This window comes from Eubalaena glacialis, chromosome 3 (genome assembly GCF_028564815.1).
Source record: "Eubalaena glacialis isolate mEubGla1 chromosome 3, mEubGla1.1.hap2.+ XY, whole genome shotgun sequence".
Classification (NCBI taxonomy): Eukaryota; Metazoa; Chordata; class Mammalia; order Artiodactyla; family Balaenidae; genus Eubalaena; species Eubalaena glacialis.
Window position 1 is genome coordinate 58,608,287 of NC_083718.1, and position 19,721 is coordinate 58,628,007.

The 19,721-nt window shown below is 43.3% G+C and overlaps 1 protein-coding gene across 1 annotated transcript in view; it reads right to left on the bottom strand.

The window, feature by feature from the left end:
• TNN (tenascin N) overlaps positions 1-19,721 on the bottom strand; it is a 62,364-nt gene that overhangs the window by 29,547 nt on the left and 13,096 nt on the right. Inside the window, exons 6-8 of the mRNA XM_061183780.1 lie at positions 15,230-15,493; positions 11,607-11,870; positions 4,608-4,871 (exon numbers count right to left, since the gene is read on the bottom strand). Of these exons, the coding sequence (XP_061039763.1) occupies positions 4,608-4,871; positions 11,607-11,870; positions 15,230-15,493 (792 nt within the window). The remainder of the gene's footprint in view (positions 1-4,607; positions 4,872-11,606; positions 11,871-15,229; positions 15,494-19,721) is intronic.

The following is a 19,721-nucleotide window of genomic DNA, read 5'->3' on the forward strand; positions in this document are numbered from 1 at the left end:
TCTGGTTGGTTGAGTGGTTCCCCATTGGCAGCTGTCACTGTCAGGGAAGAGCAGCACTTGAGGTCACCACTAGAACTCCCTGTCTTTTTTGATCTTTAAGATTCTCTTTGCAAAGTCTCTCAACTCAAGCCGCATCTTTTGGTACCATGTGCACCCAAATTCACACCCTCAAAATTCAATTCTAATTGACCATCTTTTTCTTATTACCTGTTGGGGCCGTGGTGTCGGCCTTCCTGCTCTCTCGGTCCCCCTTCTGGGCCCACACGTGGACCGTGTACTCCACGCCTGGCCTCAGGCCCGTCAGGACGGTGCTGCTCTCCTCCTTCCCCACCAGAACCTCCCCGGAGTCTCCATCAGCAGAGGTGTAGCGCACCAGGTACCTGTCAATCACGGCCTGCACCGGGTCCCAGGAGACGGTGGCCGTGTTCTCCGTCACCCGGTCGGTCACCAGGTTTTGGGGGCTGTCAATGTCTGAAAGGAAAAATGCCGATCAATATGCACTATTTATAGGCCACAGAGTGCAGAAGCTCACAGCCATTTTTCTTGGGGTGACACCCTTTCATGTTTTGTGGTTTTTCCATCTTGCATGCTCTAACTACATCATGGACATATGTCTTCTCTCCCCAGAAAGACTTTGACTCCTCAAGGAGAAAGCACAGTAGACCAAAATCTAAGCATCTATACTATTACCTCTACCAAGAGTTTAGCAAAACAAATTTCTTTTTTCGTTTAATAAGCATATGTCAAAACGCCCACTATATGTAAGGCATGGGACCAGGCAGTGTGCAGGGTCCAGTTCAAGAAGACATGGTCTCTGCTCACAAGCAGCTAATATTGATAATTTTGTTTCTAGCATCATGTCAACGAAGACCTCCCATTTCATACAAGAAGATTCTACCAGCCAGATGCAAATGTAAGCTCCCAGAGGAAGAGGGCTGTATTCTACTCCCTCGGGGTTCCCACTGCCTAGTAAGGAAAAGGGCCCACGGAAAATGCTCAGTATATGTTGTTAAATGAATCAGCAAAGTTAAAATCGAGTTTTAATATCCTTTAGCATATATAGATTCACTTGTAATGCTGGTTTGCTGGCTAAATCATGGTACAGAAATATAATCATACATCTCTTTCACAATAAAATGAGAATATAACCTAGAAATTATACCTGAAAATAACACAATATTGTAAATCAACTATACTTCAATTAAAAAAAAGAGCATAACATAGAAATTACCCTTATCCTCCAAACTAGAATTATCATATGATTCATTTACAGCAAAGTAAACCACATACAACTACTCACTCTGGTGGATATAAAGTCTACTTTTTTGAAGTTGAATTTTGAACACATTATGATTAATATTAATGATATTTCAATTCATTTCCTGTTTCCAATCACAAACTCAACAGGAGACCCTCAATACTGAACAAAAGATTCACACACTCAGAGGAACAGTGGCTGGACAAACCATGCAGTCATGGAAGACTTGTAGCTTGGAGACTGCCAGGTGGACCTGACTTGTAAAGAAACCAGTTAAAGGGAAATAAGAGATGGCTTGTAGTCTATTATGAAGGAACACCATCATGCTCTTCAATAAACCATCAACTCTGCCAGTGCAAGTTCAGGAAAACCAAACATGACCAGCCATAGGCTTAACAGGACAGGGCTTACATTCCCGAAGAAAGATGCTCCATTACCTGTCAGGGCCGTGGTGTCGGCCTTCCTGCTCTCCCGGTCCCCCTTCTGGGCCCACACGTGCACCGTGTACTCCACGCTCGGCCTCAGGCCCGTCAGGACGGTGCTGCTCTGCTCCTTCCCCACCAGGACCTGCCCGGAGTCTCCGTCAGCAGAGGTGTAGTGCACCAGGTACCTGTCGATCACGGCCTGCACCGGGTCCCAGGAGACGCTGGCCGTGTTCTCTGTCACCTGGTCGGTCACCAGGTTTTGGGGGCTGTCAATGTCTGAAAGGAAAAGTGCACTATTAATAAGCACCAAAGAGTGAGACGATGTTTCTTGGGTGAGGTAGCCTCCGTTCCAATGGTTCTCCCATCTCCTTTGTGGATTTTCAGTTGTTTCATGGACGTAGATCTCACCGCAGCTGGACTCTTGGATCCTCAAGGAGGCAGCACAGGACAGCAGAATGAGCACTAGATCAGAGTCACAAGAGCCACATCCAGTCCCAGCCTGAGACGCAGAGTGGAGGAGCAGGAGCAGCCTTGGGCTGGGGCCAGGGAACTAGGCCCAGCTCTGCCATCAGCCAGCGGTGGCCCTGACAACTCTGCTGCCTCTGGCTGGGTCTCCATTCCTCATTTGTAAAATGTGGGCCTTGCCAAACAGATTTTAAGGTACCATCATATTCCATGAATATTCCACAAATCTGACTCCATGAATCATCAGCTAACTTTGTGAATTGTAGAAATCATTCACTTCTCTGTATCTGAGGTTTCTCAACTGTAAAATGGGCATATTGATTCCTGTTCTACCCGTCTCAACAAAGTCCTCTGAGTACAAACTAAATGAGGAATATAATTCTCATTCCTTGCTGGTAGGAACGTAAAATAGTGCCACCGCTCTGGAAACAATTTGGCAGCTCCCCAAAAAGTTAAACATAGAATTACCATATGACCCAGGAATACCACTCCGAAGTATATAGCCAAAAGAACTGAAAACATACGTCCATACAAAAATTTGTACACAAAAACTCGTAGCATCATTATTTATAATAGCCAAAAAGTGGAAACAACCCAAATGCTCATAAACGGACAAATGGATAAACAAAATGTATTATATCCATATAATGGAATTATTCGGCAATCAAGGGAAACATTGACACAAGCTACAACATGGATGAACCTGGAAAATATTATGCTTAGTGAATGAAGCCAGTCACAAAAGGCCACATATTATATGAATCTATTTATATGGAATGTCCAGAATAAGGAAATCTCTAGAGACAGAAAGTAGTAGTTTCCTAAGGCTGGGGGAAGTAGGGATGGGAAAGACTGCTAATGGTATGGGGGTTGCTTTTGGGGTGATGAAAATATTCTGAATTAGACAGTGGTGATGGTTGCACTACTCTGCACATACTAAAAACCACTGAATTACACACTTTAAAAGGGTGGATTTTATGGTATGTAAATTATAACTCAATATGTCTGTTCTTAAAAAATGAGGAAACAGAGATGAAAGAACTTCAAAAAGTATGAACCGTTACTGTATAAAAATGCAAGCTTAGGATCCTCAGAACGGAGCACACAGTACTCGAAAGAGGATTTATCCACTAAGAAAGCAATAACACTTCCCTGTTCCAAAGAGATTACAGCAAAAGCCATTACCCTAAAGTACTTAGCTCACAGATCCTAACATGTGGTTTCTTTTTATTTCTTCCCTTTCAAGAAGAAATATTTAATGATTGATCACAAAGGAAATACACAATAGGAGGAACAGTGGGTGGATAAAACCAATCACCATTTACCTTCACAAGATCAAAGTACGAGGCCAAATATGAGCTCTTCATTATGATATAATGTGTAAAAACGGAGTGAGGGTTGGTGTGTGGTTTGACAGAAGTCTACCATCCTGCTCTTCCATAAATCATCAATTCTGCCAGTTTTAGAACAGAAAAACAAAACTTGACCTGCCATAGACAGTATGACAGGGCTTACATTTTCAAAGAACGATGCTCTATTACCTGTTGGGGCCTTGGTGTCGGCTTTCCTGCTCTCCCGGTCCCCCTTCTGGGCCCACACGTGCACCGTGTACTCCACGCCCGGCCTCAGGCCCGTCAGGACGGTGCTGCTCTGCTCCTTCCCCACCGGAACCTCCCCAGAGTCTCCGTCAGCAGAGGTGTAGCACACCAGGTATCTGTCAATCATGGCCTGTACCGGGTCCCAGGAGACGGTGGCCGTGTTCTCTGTCACCTGGTCGGTCACCAGGTTTTTGGGGCTGTCAATTTCTTTAAGAAAATGTTTGGGAAAACCTAAGCTTTGAAGCCATGTAAAAGATACCCACCACCCCATCACTGCGATTTTTATCTCCTAGAGCCCTCCTAGCACAAGGCAATGGTATTCCCATCCAGAGGGCCTGGTGAGAGTCAAGGAAGAAAGTAACCCCTGGTTCTCCATCTCAAAGGACTGCTCATTATAAACTTGACATGCTTTCTTGGCTTTCAGCTCCCTAAAATGTGGGAGGAACAATGTCTTCTTAGCAACATTATGCCACATCAAAACAATCAATTAAACATCTGCCATGACTTCAGGGTATCTAATTTATCATTTTATCAGGGGCTACTTCCCAAGCAATCATTCTGAAAGTATTATCACGAGCATTGCAATGACCAGAGCCTATCAGTGTCTTTGCTGAGTCTGCTAAAAACACGGCCACTGCACAACTTTACTTCTGTCTTCTAGTTGGTTGAGTGGTTCCATTGGCAGCTGTCATTGTCAGGGAAGAGCAGCACTTGAGGTCACCACTAGAACTCACTGTCTTTTTTGATCTTTAAGATTCTCTTTGCAAAGTCTCTCAACTCAAGCCACATCTTTTGGCACCATGTACACCCAAATTCACACCCTCAAAATTCAATTCTAATTGACCATCTTTTTCTTATTACCTGTCGGGGCCGTGGTGTCGGCCTTCCTGCTCTCCCGGTCCCCCTTCTGGGCCCACACGTGGACCGTGTACTCCACGCCCGGCCTCAGGCCCGTCAGGACGGTGCTGCTCTCCTCCTTCCCCACCGGAACCTCCCCGGAGTCTCCGTCAGCAGAGGTGTAGCGCACCAGGTACCTGTCAATCACGGCCTGCACCGGGTCCCAGGAGACGGTGGCCGTGTTCTCTGTCACCTGGTCGGTCACCAGGTTTTTGGGGCTGTCAATGTCTGAAAGGAAAATGAGGCTCAGTAAACACTATTACTAGAGTGAGATCTTGTGGCCATGCTGTTTGGGCTGGGGCAGCTTCCTTTTCTTAGAATCTTCCTATCTCACATGTCAGTTTTCAGTTGTTTCATGGATGTAGACCTCTTTCTACATCTGGACTTGCGGGTTTTCAAGGAGGCAGCACAGGACAGCAGAATGAGCAGTAGGCCCAGAGCCGGAAGAGCTGTGGCCCTGGACAACTCTGCTGCCTCTGGCTGGGCTTCGGTTTCTTGGTCTGTCAATCTGGACTTCAGGTTGGATGGGCTCCAAGGTTCCTTCGAGAACTAACGTTCCATGCATGCATCTCATTTCATAAATTACTAACTTGTTTTGTGAACTTGGGAAAGGCACTTCACTTCTCCGCATTCGTAACATTGAGTTGTTAATAGTTACTGTACGTATCTCTCTGAGTAGTTCTGAAAACCAAGACAAAAAATGTCATGTAGAAAGGGGCCTTGAGGGCTTCCCTGGTGGTGCAGTGGTTAAGAATCCACCTGCCAACGCAGGGAACACGGGTTCGAGTCCTGGTCCGGGAAGATCCCACATGCCGCGGAGCAACTAAGCCCGGGCGCCACAACTACTGAGCCCGCGTGCCACAACTACTGAAGCCTGCGCGCCTAGAGCCCGTGCTCTGCTACAAGAGAAGCCACCGCAATGAGAAGCCTGTGCACCGCAACGAAGAGTAGCCCCTGCTCGCTGCAACTAGAGAAAGCCCGCGCGCAGCAATGAAGACCCAACGCAGCCAAAGATAAATAAATAAACAAATAAATAAGAAGAAAGGGGCCTTGAAAATATTAAAGTATCACAGTGCTTAGAGGAAAAAAAAGCAGGCGGAGATAATATTAGTGTATACCCTGTAGAGATGCGTATTATGTGAGTTAATAACATGCCCCTTACGACAGCTCCTGGCACAGAGTGGATGTCCAATGACCATAAGCTATTTTAAATGATATCAGTTTGTTGATATTTTATGAATGTACAGGATTATGTTCCTCCATACTACACACAGGGAAGGTGTTCGAATATGTATTCACGAAGAAAATAATAGCGTTTCTTTGTTCCACATAAGGGCATACCTCATTTTATTGTGCTTCTCTTTATTATGCATCAAAGACATTGCACTTTTTACAAATTGAGAGTTTGCGGCAACCCTGCATCCAGCAAGTCTACTGGCACCATTCTGCATGTGCCAATAGCATTTGCTCACTTTGTGTCTCTGTGTCACATTTTGGTAATTCTCATAATATTTCAAACTTTTTCATTATTATTTGTTATGGTAATCTGTGATCAGTGATCTTTGATGTTAGTACAATTTGCTGAAGGCTTACATGATGATTAACACTTTTTAGCAATAAAATATTTTTAAATTAAGCTATACACTTTTTTAGACATAACACTATGGCACACTTAATAGATACAGTGCAATGTAAACGCCACTTTTATATGCACTGGGAAACAAAAAAATTCATGTGACTTTCTATATTGTGATGTTCACTTTATTGTGGTCGTCTGGAACCGAACTCACAGTATCTCTGAGGTATGCCTATAGTTCATTGCAAAAGCCATTACCCTAAGGTCCTATCACATATATGCAACGGTATGTTCAAGTGGGACTATTCTTTTCTTGGTTTAGGCTGTGACCCCCAAGAAAATTGGTATTTACTTTCCAACCTGAGGGCCCACAGCCAAGGCAGGACCAACAGTTTTGTGGCCTTCGATTGACCAACCAACTCCAGACTACGAAAGAGGCTGGAGAGTACAAACAGGTGGGACTTAAAAGAGTGGATTTCTTTGGAGAGAGTTACACCGTGAGTCCCATGGGTGAGAGCCAAGCCTCGAATAAGCAGTTGCAATGGGATCCCTTACAGAGCTGCTTATGTATACTCCAGAGCAAAAGTTCTCAACCAGGGATGATCAGCAATGTCTGAAGATATTTTTGGTTCTTTCAGTTCAGTGTGGAATGGGGAGGCTCATGGCATCAAATGGGTAGAGGTCAGGGATGCTGCTAAACATCCTACAATGCACAAGACAGACCCCTGCAACAAAGAATTATCAACAGTGCCAAGGTTGAGAAACCCTGCCCAAAGCTTGGGGAACACCGTGGGCTGGTGTCTGACATGTGCCTAAAATATCTAGAGGTGAGAAAATAGCTGGTTGTGCTGCTGCAGAGCAACAAGAGGCTGCAGCATTGCAACAGACCCATACATCTGGCTGCATGGACAAAGGATGCATGTGTGTCCCCCATGGACCAGATGTGGGCTGAAGAAAGGAGAGCCCACCTGGGACTGTTTTAGAAGCTGTCCAAGAGGATCACCCAGAGGCGTGAGGTGGGGTCACCTCACCCCTCACCAGAGAAGGGCACTGGAGGGCACCCCCAGATGTATGGGCAGAGGGGAGTAGGAGACCAGTAGGAGACATGCATGTATCTACAGAATCACTACAGTGAAAGAGGACAGATGAGGTGTCTCTGAAGAACACAAGGAAGTGTTCCATGAAGGGAAAGTTAGTTTTAACCCTTGTTAGGCCCCATGACAGACCCAAGCCAGCTGTGACTATTACTGTCGAGCAAGATCCCTCACCTCTCCTCCTCCCGACACCCCTTACCTCCCACGTACCAAACATAAATGGGTCAAGAACTCAAGTTAGCACTCTGGAAGGACAGTGCTTAAAGAATGACTGGAAATACAAGAGAAGCCGAGCATGCCCCCTTCAACGGCAGGCAGTTAGCCCACAAATGGCCCAAGCTGATGGAGAGGAGCAGGTTTAAAGTTACATAAAGTACATACAATTGCATGGACGTAGACATCTTAATTACTGAAATGATACATATTGGAGGCTAAGAGTGACTAGACATTTGCTTAGTTTGAGCTAATAAAATGTTACTATTTCTGCATAATACGCTCATCCAAAGAGCAGAAACAAAAATAAGCACCACAGAAAGGCTTTATTTATTTATTTAACATCTTTATTGGAGTACAATTGCTTTACAATGGTGTGTTAGTTCCTGCTGTGTAACAAATTGAATCAGCTATACATATACATATATCCCCATATCTCCTCCCTCTTGCAGCTCCCTCCCACTCTCCCTTTCCCATCCCTCTAGGTGGACACAAAGCACCGAGCTGATCTCCCTGTGCTATTCGGCTGCTTCCCACTAGCTATCAGTTTTACATTTGGTAGTGTATATATATATCAATGCCACTCTCTCACTTCGTCCCAGTTTACCCTTCCCCCTCCCCGTGTCCTCAAGTCCATTCTCTACATCTGCGTCTTTATTCCTGTCCTGCCCCTAGGTTCTTCAGAACCTTTTTTTTTTTTTTAGATTCCATATATATGTGTTAGCATATGGTATTTGTTTTTCTCTTTCTGACTTAATTCATTATGTATGACAGTCTCTAGATCCATCCACGTCTCTACAAATAACTCAATTTCGTTTCTTTTTAATGGCTGAGTAATATTCCATTGTATATATGTACCACATCTTCTTTATCCATTCATCTGTCAATGGACACTTAGGTTGCTTCCATGTCTTGGCTATTGTAAATAGAGCTGCAATGAACACTGTGGTACATGACTCTTTTTGAATCATGGTTTTCTCAGGGTATATGCCTAGTAGTGGGATTGCTGGGTCGTATGGTAGTTCTATTTTTAGTTTTTTAAGGAACCTCCATACTGTTCTCCATAGTGGCTGTATCTATTTACATTCCCACCAACAGTGCAAGAGTGTTCCCTTTTCTCCACACTCTCTCCAGCATTTGTTGTTTGTAGATTTTCTGATGATGGCCATTCTGACCAGTGTGAGATGATACCTCATTGTAGTGTTGATTTGCATTTCTCTAATGATTAGTGATGTTGAGCATCTTTTCATGTGTTTATTGGCAATCTGTATATCTTCTTTGGAGAAATGTCTATTTAGGTCTTCTGCCCATTTTTGAATTTGGTTGTTTGTTTTTTTGATTTGAGCTGCATGAGCTGCTTGCATATTTTGGAGATTAAGCCTTTGTCCATTGCTTCGTTTGCAAATATTTTCTTCCATTCTGAGGGTTGTCTTTTCACCTTATGGTTTCCTTTGCTGTGCAAAAGCTTTTAAGTTTCATTAGGTCCCATTTGTTTTTGTTTTTATTTCCATTTATCTAGGAGGTGGGTCAAAAAGGATCTTGCTGTGATTTATGTCATAGAGTGTTCTGCCTATGTTTTCCTCTAAGAGTTTTATAGTGTCTGCCCTTACATTTAGGTCTTTAATCCATTTTGAGTTTATTTTTGTGTATGGTGTTGGGGAGTGTTCTAATTTCATTCTTTTCCATGTAGCTGTCCAGTTTTCCCAGCACCACTTACTGAAAAGGCTGTCTTTTCTCCACTGTATATTCTTGCCTCCTTTATCAAAGATAAGGTGACCATATGTGTGTGGGTTTTTCTCTGGTCTTTCTATCGTATTCCATTGATCTATATTTCTGTTTTTGTGCCTGTACCATACTGTCTTGATTACTGTAGCTTTGTAGTATAGTCTGAAGTCAGGGAGTCTGATTCCTCCAGCTCCGTTTTTCTTTCTCAAGATTGCTTTGGCTATTCAGGGTCTTTTGTGTTTCCATATATATTTTGAAATTTTTTGTTCTAGTTCTGTGAAAAATGCCATTGGTAGTTTGATAGGGATTGCATTGAATCTGTAGATTGCTTTGGGTAGTATAGTCATTTTCACAATGTTTATTCTTCCAATCCAAGAACATGGTATATCTCTCCATCTGTTTGTATCATCTTTAATTTCTTTCAACAGTGTCTTATAGTTTTCTGCATACAGGTCTTTTGTCTCCTTAGGTAGGTTTATTCCTAGGTATTTTATTCTTTTTGTTGCAATGGTAAATGGGAGTGTTTCCTTAATTTCTCTTTCAGAGTTTTCATCATTAGTGTATAGGAATGCAAGAGATTTCTGTGCATTAATTTTGTATCCTGCTACTTTACCAAATTCATTGATTAGCTCCAGTAGTTTTCTGGTAGCCTCTTTAGGATTCTCTATGTATAGTATCATGTCATCTGCAAACAGTGACAGCTTTACTTCCTCTTTTCCTATTTGGATTCCTTTTATTTCTTTTTATTCTCTGATTGCTGTGGCTAAAACTTCCAAAACTATGTTGAATACTAGTGGTGAGAGTGGACAACCTTGTCTTGTTCCTGATCTTAGAGGAAATGGTTTCAGTTTTTCACCATTGAGGACAATGTTGGCTATGGGTTTGTCATATATGGCCTTTATTATGTTGAGGTAAGTTCCCTCTATGCCTACTTTCTGGAGGGTTTTTATCATAAATGGGTGTTGAGTTTTGCTGAAAGCTTTTTCTGCATCTATTGAGATGATCATATGGTTTTTCTCCTTCAGTTTGTTAATATGGTTTATCACATTGATTGATTTGCATATATTGAAGAAACCTTGCATTCCTGGGATAAACTCCACTTGATCATGGTGTTGATCCTTTTAATGTGCTGTTGGATTCTGTTTGCTAGTATTCTATTGAGGATTTTTGCATCTATGTTCATCAGTGATATTGGCCTGTAGTTTTCTTTCTTTGTGACTTCTTTGTCTGGTTTTGGTATCAGGGTGGTGGTGGCCTCATAGAATGAGTTTGGGAGTGTTCCTCCCTCTGCTATATTTTGGAAGAGTTTGAGAAGGATAGGTGTTAGCTCTTCTCTAAATATTTGATAGAATTTACCTGTGAAGCCATCTGGTCCTGGGTTTTTGTTTGTTGGAAGATTTTTAATCACAGTCTCAATTTCAGTGCTTGTGATTGGTCTGTTTATATTTTCTATTTCTTCCTGGTTCAGTCTTGGAAGGTTGTGCTTTTCTAAGAATTTGTCCATTTCTTCCAGGTTGTCCATTTCCCCTTTTATGGCTGTTAGCATTTGCCTTATGTATTGAGGTGCTCCTATGTTGGGTGCATAAATATTTACAATTGTTATATCATCTTCTTGGATTGATCCCTTGATCATTATGTAGTGTCCTTCTTTGTCTCTTGGAATAGTCTTTATTTTAAAGTCTATTTTGTTTGATATGAGAATTGCTACTCCAGCTTTCTCCTGATTTCCATTTGCACGGAATATCTTTTTCCATCCCCTCACTTTCAGTCTGTATGTGTCCCTAGGTCTGAAGTGGGTCTCTTGTAGACAGCATATATACGGGTCTTGTTTTTGTATCCATTCAGCCCATCTATGTCTTTTGGTTGGAGCATTTAATCCATTTACATTTAAGGTAGTTATCGATATGTATGTTCCTATTACCATTTTCTTAATTGTTTTGGGTTTGTTATTGTAGGTCTTTCACAGAAAGACTTCAAACCGGTGAGGAGTGAAGAAAATTTGGTTTTGGATCAACCATCCCTCAGCATGATAGTTACTTGTGCTTTCTTCATATTTATTCTTTATGAAGGTGAAGCCTTTAGGCATTAATAACAAAGCAGGTGCACAGGCAGAGAACAAAGGACAATGAGCAATAATGTCAATGTTTAAAGACCAAACTGGTCTTTAACCAAACAGGACAAGTTATGCATTCTATGAGAAGCCATTCAATGGAAGAAAGGGGTACACAATTTACTATGCAAGGATACCAGCCTGCTCATCCTTGAGCCTCCCTTTCAGCCAAGGTCAGAGAAGGAAAACCAACCTAGACGGACATCAGCTTAGCAGTGACACAGTGATGATGCATGTTCCGTTACCTGTCGGGGCCTTGGTGTCGGCCTCCCTGCTCTCCTGGTCCCCCTTCTGGGCCCACACGTGCACCGTGTACTCCACGCCCGGCCTCAGGCCCGTCAGGACGGTGCTGCTCTGCTCCTTCCCCACCGGAACCTCCCCGGAGTCTCCGTCAGCAGAGGTGTAGCGCACCAGGTACCTGTCAATCACGGCCTGCACCGGGTCCCAGGAGACGGTGGCCGTGTTCTCTGTCACCTGGTCGGTCACCAGGTTTTGGGGGCTGTCAATTTCTTTAAGAGAGATGAAAGAGTGTATCATTTGCCAACTCTGTAATTCGTGAAAGGGCAGCACACAAACAACCAAAATGATGACCTCAACAAATTTCAGAGTCTGTTATATGCCAATGGTTGGGATAACTTAAGGGTTTAATTAAGCAAGCGGTCTGAAATTTCCAAGAATGAGCTATTTGCATTCAGACAAAGCCAATATTCAGTCTCAACTCTATAAACCTTTTCCACAAGTTGCCTTTGGATAAAAAGAATTCGTCTTCATATACAAATTTCTCCTTTACCCTGGGTTTACATAATATACTCTTTTAGTTCCTGGCTCCTTGTACCTGAAAGTAATTATACTTCAATAAATCTGTGCATCCGCTCTAATATTTTCTTTTGGAAGAAAAATATCCCAGAAGTAGGATCTGTCAGTTCTTTCCATATAAAACATTATGTGTGAGGCCAGAGAAATGGGAGACTTTTAAAGTGAAGGTATTTGAGGTCTAGGCTGATAAAAATAATCCTACTTGTAGAATCTGTCTGGGTTTCTATGCAGTTAAACTGGGTTGAAACGTGGGCTACACTATTTCCTGGTTGCTAACTTTGGACAAACTGTATAACTTAAGTCTTGGTCTCCTCATCTCTACAAAGAAGGAACTATCAGTACCTACTTCTGGGTTATGGTGAATAGTACATGAGATATTGCATAGTAAGTGCTGAAATATGAGCTCTTTTTTATTACTAATGTCACTTGAGGTATGAAATATCACTTTCTCCTCAAAAATATAAACTCTTAAAAAGTCAAAAAAACAAGGAATTGGGTGCAATGATTAGCATGCCTTTATGATCCTGTTTCAAAAACCACCTCCTTGAAAAACTGAGCTTTCTGTGATAGCAGCTGCATTTCAAACCTGTGCACCATCACTTGCCAGCTCGGCCAGGCCAGCTCAGTGGGATACACAGCCAAGGGAGGACTTGCTAGAAGGAGCACAGGACACCTGACATGAAAGACACACAGACAGCTGACATGAAAGGACAAACAATTTATCCTGGGATTCTATGCTGGCTTCAACACCCCAGCCTCATCTTTCCCTACTCCACCCCCTCACAGACCTACCCACCATAACCACCACTAAAGATGGCATTATTAACGTAAGTGCATATTAAGACATGACAGAAAACCAACCCGTCATATTCCCACACCTTAGGTCTCTGCATATGCTGCTCCCACTGCTAACAGCCGCACATCCTTCTAGATTCCGTTCAGGGGTCACCTATTCCTATAGGCTGCCATGACCCCTCTTACCCCCACTTTTTTTCAGGTTCCCATACTTCCAGGGTTATTTGTTTGCTCTGGAACATAACTCACTGCACTTTGTCTTTTTCACTTGTCTCCGCTACCCAGAGGATTGTGAATGCCACATGAGCACAAACTGTGCTTTTATCTTTGTACCCCCAGAGCCTAGCTCTGTGCCTGACACCCCCAGCAATACCACACCCCAGTGGCTCCCCGTGATCTGGGGTGCTTTACTTGCACCACGCCCACCTGTGAAAGGGGAAGCCTCTTCTCCATTCCAACTTCCACTGTCTTAAAAAGGCTGACCCACATGCTCTTTCTTTTCACAGCACTCAAAATCCTAGTGAATGGAGGGCCGTGTGTAATATATACCAGGAGCTGGTAATCTAGAGCCCAGGCGCCAAATCTGACCCACTGCCTATGTTTATAAATCAAGTTTTAGTGGAACACAGTCATGCTAGTTCATTTCCATACTGTCTATGGCTGTTTTCTCATTTCAATGGCAGAGCTGAGCCGTTGCAACAGAGACTGTATGGTCCCCAAAGCTGAAAATATTTACTATCTGGCCTTTTACAGAAGGTTTCCTGACCTCGACTTTAAACAAATCTAGGTCTCACCATCCTTACTGTTAACTTCTCCTTCCCCCGGAGGAGACAAGGCCCATCTGGCCCCAGGAGGCTATGCAACACAAAGTGCTTCAAGGCCAAATGCAGATTAACATTTCTGTGCACTGAATGTTTGTGTCCCTCCACAAAAATTTATATGTTGAAGCCCTAACCTCCAATTTGATGGTATTTGGAGGTGGAACCTTTGGGAGGTAATTAGGTTTAGAAGAGGTCATGAGGATGGGGGCCCCCACGATGGGATTAGTGCCTTCCTGAGAAGAAGAGGAGACCAGAACTTCCTCTCTCCACCATGTAAGGAAGAAGGTGGCCATCTGTAAGCCAAGAAGAGAGCTCTCACCAATAAATGAACCAACTGGCACCCAGATCATGGGACTTTCCAGGCTCCAGAACTGCTGGAAATAAATTTCTGTTATTTAAGCCACCCAGTCTATGGTATTTTGCTATAGCAGCCTGAACAGACTAAGACACATTTTAAGAAATAAGCATGACTATCATTTATGTAGCACTCTCTATGTCAGGCACTTACATGAATTAACTCATGTAACCCTCACACTAACCCAGTGATTCATATGCCCCATTTTACAGACAAGATCTGAGGAACAGAGGCGAAGCAACTTGCCCCAAATCACTCAGCTAGTAAATGGTAGAGCTGAGATTAAAACTTGGACAGTCAAGCTTCTGAAACGATACTCCTAACCAATTATCAGCTTCTCTGAGAGTCTCTACACTAAGTGTCCACAACAAAGGCCAATCAATAAGTGAATTGTTTTCTATGATTCCTGTCAACTGTCTGGAACCTCAAGTGGACTCCAGAATTAGGCTTCTCTGAACTCAAGGACAGCGCCAGAGGAGGTTTTAAGCAGAAGGAATGTCTGGGATATGCCCCCATGCAGCCTCAGGACACCCGCAGGCCCCAGCCAAGCAGAACAACTGGCTAGAGTAAGGGAGCCCTCACAGTTTCTGAAAGCTTCAAGTCAGAATCGGTACATTTGGTAAATGTTGACTCAAGAGGGAAACCATTTCCATGGTCTGAAAGAGAGCTCCAGGTTACAGGCAACATGCCTGTACAGTCACTGCAAACTGAGATGAGCATTCAAATTCACTGTCAGCCAAATGTTTTGAGTTTTAACGTCCAAAAAATGAAAATTAGACAGTGTTCTTCTACTCCAAGGGAGTTGCATATGGAATTCCAACCCAAATAAGTATGACCTTCTGTATCAAATAAAAAGGATGGTCTCTTTTGCTTGAGGTTAAAAAGGAAAAAATTCATAATTATGAAATTTGAAATTGCTTTTGCAACCCCACACCCCCAACACCTGCAAACAAAAAGGTTGATGCTAGGTGGGCATCAGCCTCGTGATTCAAAAATCAATCTTCTCCTTGCCATGAGGAAACCTGTTTATTTAGAGATGGGAGACAGTGAGAATGAGAGAAGACTCCCATCCTTCTGTTACCTGTGAGGGCCCTGGTGTCGGCCTTCTTGCTCTCCTGGTTGCCCCTCTCAGCCCACACGTAGACTTTGTACACCTCTCCCGGCTTCAGGCCCGTCAGGACGGTGCTGCTCTGCTCCCTGTGCACAGCTGTGTCCTTCGTCTCCCCGTCAGTGGAGATGTAGCGCACCACATACTTATCAATGACAGCCTGGACTGGGTTCCAGGAGACCATCGCTGTGTCTTCTGTCACTCGATCAGTGACCACATTGGTTGGACTATCAATTTCTTCATAAAAATATATGAGAAAGAAAAAGTAGAGAAGGCATCTGGCTGGTCAAGATCACAAATGTTTCAAGATCGAGTGCATCTGGGTGACCTGGTTCCATAGTCTATGCAATGCAAGAGGCTCTCTCCATCATCTGTGACAGGTGGACAACTGGCCTCTGCTTGAACCCTAAGTTGAGAAAGGTCTTCCTGATGGACTTCCATTTTATAATCACTGAGCACATTAGAGAAAACTCCTCCAAGTGTGGCCACTTAAAGTACTACTCCTTCGAGTATGTCTACCCTTGGTGGGCATATAGAATACACCTAATTCCTCTTCCTGGAGACCATCCAGCAAGTATTCAAGAATAATTCTCATTCTCCTTCCTAATTCTCCTTTAATCAAACAGCTTCACCTCACTAATTTATGCACTTATAAGCTAAAAACTATTATATTAATTATATATATTATATTATAAACTTATATTATCAACTTCCCAACTTCCAACTTATAAAAACAATTATATTATATCATATCATACTATATTATGTTATAAATTTATATTATCAACTTCCCAACTTCCAACTTAGAGTTTCTAGACCTGGCACTTACATGTAAACTTGCTCTTGTCTTTCCCTTTTCAGAGAAAAATTCCCCAAACTCAGTTCATTCATTCAACAATTCACTGAGCATCCATCCCATGCCATGGCCATGTGATGGCACTCAGGAATCACCAATTAACAAAACAGTCAGAAATCCCTGCTCATGCAGACTTTATATTCTAGAAGCACCAACCCAGAACAAAATGCCCTCCATGTCCCAGACACTTTACCCCTCAATAACATAGCTTCATCTCACAGTCTCAGAAAAATCCCTAAGTTTTTCATACTTGTTCCAGTTACCCCAGGGGCTCTCAACCTTTGCCAACACTGGACACCTACTAAGTACCACCACCAGAGGGTCTACTTCAGCATGTCTGAAATACGCCCTGATATCTCTATTTTAAAAACAAGTAAGCAAAACTCTACAGGTGATTCTGATGTACCTCAGAGATTGAGAACCTTCACATTAAGCCACATCTCCCCCATTTTTTGCATATAATACATGTCCTGGATCCACCAATTATCCTTGTTATATTTTATCTTATGGATTCCAGTTATAATTTAGTCTTTCATCCAACATGGCCACTTTCCTTTCCAGCTTCTTATCATTTGCAAACCATCTGAGTGCAGCCATCAAGGTCACTAATAAAGATGCTTGCCCTGAGAACCCTACTTACAAATAGATCGGGATCCTTTTGTGTAAAGACACACAAAAAAGTCTCTTACTCTCAGAAACCTAAGCATTTTTCTTCTTCCCCATCTTGCTGTAGTTCTCTTGGCCAAGAGTTTTCCAGCAGAGATGTTACAACTTTACATAGCTACATTCTTTAACATCAGCTACAATGCACCTTTCTTAAGCACAGTGGCCATGTTTTATTTGTGTGCAAGGAAATGAAATACATTCCATCACCAGAGACAGTGTATATTTTATTTAATAAATCAACTGTCATTTACTGAGCACATATTAAGTGTCAGGTGCTTTTCATACATTACTTTAGCAGACTTCATAGCAAAAACATAAGGCATTTATCAGATTCTCCATGTACTAATTTGGGAAATTAATAATGGTTACCATTTTTAGATCGCTAATTATATGCAAGACTCAGAGAGATTAGATAATTTGCCCAAGGTCACACAGATAGTAAATGGTAGTCCCTGACTCATTCTTTAAACAATCACTGAGTGCCTACTTGGAGCTGGGGACTCATCAGTGTTACGAGTTGTGTCCCCCGCCCTTTGCAAAGGTATATCTAAGTGCTAAACCGCAGTACATCAACATGTGACCTCATTTAGAAATAGGGCCTTTCTAGAGATAATCAAGTTAAAATGAGGTCATTAGGGTGGGCCTGATCCAATATGACTGCTGTGCTTATAAAAGGGGGAAATTCGGACACAGAGACAGACACATACAAGGAAAGACAAGATGAACAGACGCAGGAAGAAGACAGCCATGTGATTGCAGTGCTTCATCTACAAGTCAAAGAACGCGAGGATTGCCAAGGAACACCAGAGGCTGGAAGAGACAAAGAAGGAACACCTTGAGGGAGCTGTCAGAGAGAGCATGGCCCTGCTGACACCTTGATTTCAGACTTCTAGCCTCCATAACCGTGAGACACTCAATTTCTGTTTTAAGCCACCCAGTTTTTGGTACTTGGTTATAGCAGCCCTACGAAACTAATATAAGCAATGAAGAGAATAAAGACTCTCTACCAGGGAGCTTACGTGCTCCTGGAAGAGCCAGACAATAAACAAGTGGGGATAGTATTGGGAAGCTTAATAGGGCAAGGTAAAGGAATTAGAAAGTGAGGAACAAAAGATATTTGTGATTTTAGAAGGAAGGTCAACGAGAAGGTTAACAGCTGAGCAAAAACTGAAATGAAATGAGGCATTGGGCCATGTGCAATCTGGGGAACCTCGTTCCAGGCAGAGGGAGCAGCAAGTTCAAAGACCCTGCTCCATGTATTTGGGGAACAGCAGGAGGCCAGTGCATCCGGACAGAGTAAGTGAGGAGGTCGAGTGGCTGCAGGTGAGGCCAACGAGGTGAGGAGGCAAGTGGATGCCTTTGAAAGTCATTGTAACAACTTGGCTTTTGCACTGAACGAGATGAGAAGCTTCTGGGGGGTTTTTACAGGAGAATGACATGATCTTACTTGTTTTATAAAAGGACCCCTCTGGCTGCTGCAGAGAGTACAGACTATTGCAGGTCAAGAGTGGAGGTCACCTAGGAAGCTGCTACAACAGTTTATGTATGAGATGACAGGAATGTGGACAACTGTGGCAGACGAAAGTGGGCTGGGGAGATTTCAAAGATAGAGCTGCCAGAATCTGCTCATGAATTTGATGTGGGCTATAATGACTTGTTGGTTTGGGTCTTCAGCAATTTGCAGAAAGGGGTGACCATTTACAGAGATGGGGAGATCTGAGGGAGGGCAGGGTTTGCAGTAGAAGCTAGGGAGAGGAATGGGACCTTTGGACATATTAACTGGTAGAGCCAAGATTTGAACCCAGTCCTATCTACCAAAGACTACACATTTCCACCTTATACCACTATAGGCTAAGCGGCCCTACCGTCGGCCTCTTCTTATGGAACTACGACCACTACTAAGAATGATAATACTAAACTACAAATAAAATAGATAAAGTATGATCTGAAAATTGCTTGCAACCTGAAACCCAGAAACACTAGTGGATTGGAACTTGGAGTGGCAACTAGAAAGAGGAAATGGTCCCAGACTGTTGCCTCTGGGAGACAGGGGCTGGGCATACCTCATACCCACTTGGTAGAGTGGGCCTCTTGGGATGAAAGGGCAGTGCAGTCAGAACACAGACACCAACAGGGCCATGTCCCGGGCCTCTGGGGGCTCGAGCAGGCTCTAAGAGGATGCTCAGGAGAAAGTGTACACAGCAGGGGAGAGGACTCCCACCTCATCCCATTGCCCCTTTCTGTGCATAGCATGATACTGCACATGACAGGGAGGTAATGAAGAGAGCATCCAATGGTGATATGTCAATAGGGGGAAATTGGTGCCAAATCGGGACTGGGGACATTTGGACTGGAAAAGTGAAGATGGGGAACACCCAGAGAGTACTGCCTCTTGAAGTCCCTGGCCCTCATCCTCTCCCACATCTGTACAAACCGCAGTTCCAGAAGTGCCTCCCACCACCTCTCCCTGCCCCAGATCAGTGTGTGCCACCACGGCTGCCAGGGCACTCAGCACAGGCCCACGGCTTTGAAGGGTCAGGCCTGCCTGTGTGTGCAGCCCTCTCAAGATCCATCACATCCACCTGGGTGGATGGAGAAAATATTATGTTATTATTAGGAGGTTTGATAGAGTAATGTATGGAAAGCTCCTGGCACATAGTATGTGGTCAATCAATGGCAGTTGGTTTTTTAGACACATTAGAGTTTTGTAGGTTATTTGCAAAAAGTGAGTTTACGTAACACACCTTTTCTTAGAGATAAAAAGCACATAGGAATGAATATGAGATGAGGGGCTACCTCTGGGGATTACACAATTTAGCTCTGTGGCAGCCACTATAGTACTCTAACATCTGGGAAAGCAGAGATCAGAAAGATGAGAGAATGACCCTCAAAGAAGAAACTGAATGTTGCCTTTCCATCACTTTCTATGGATTGAGGCCCGTC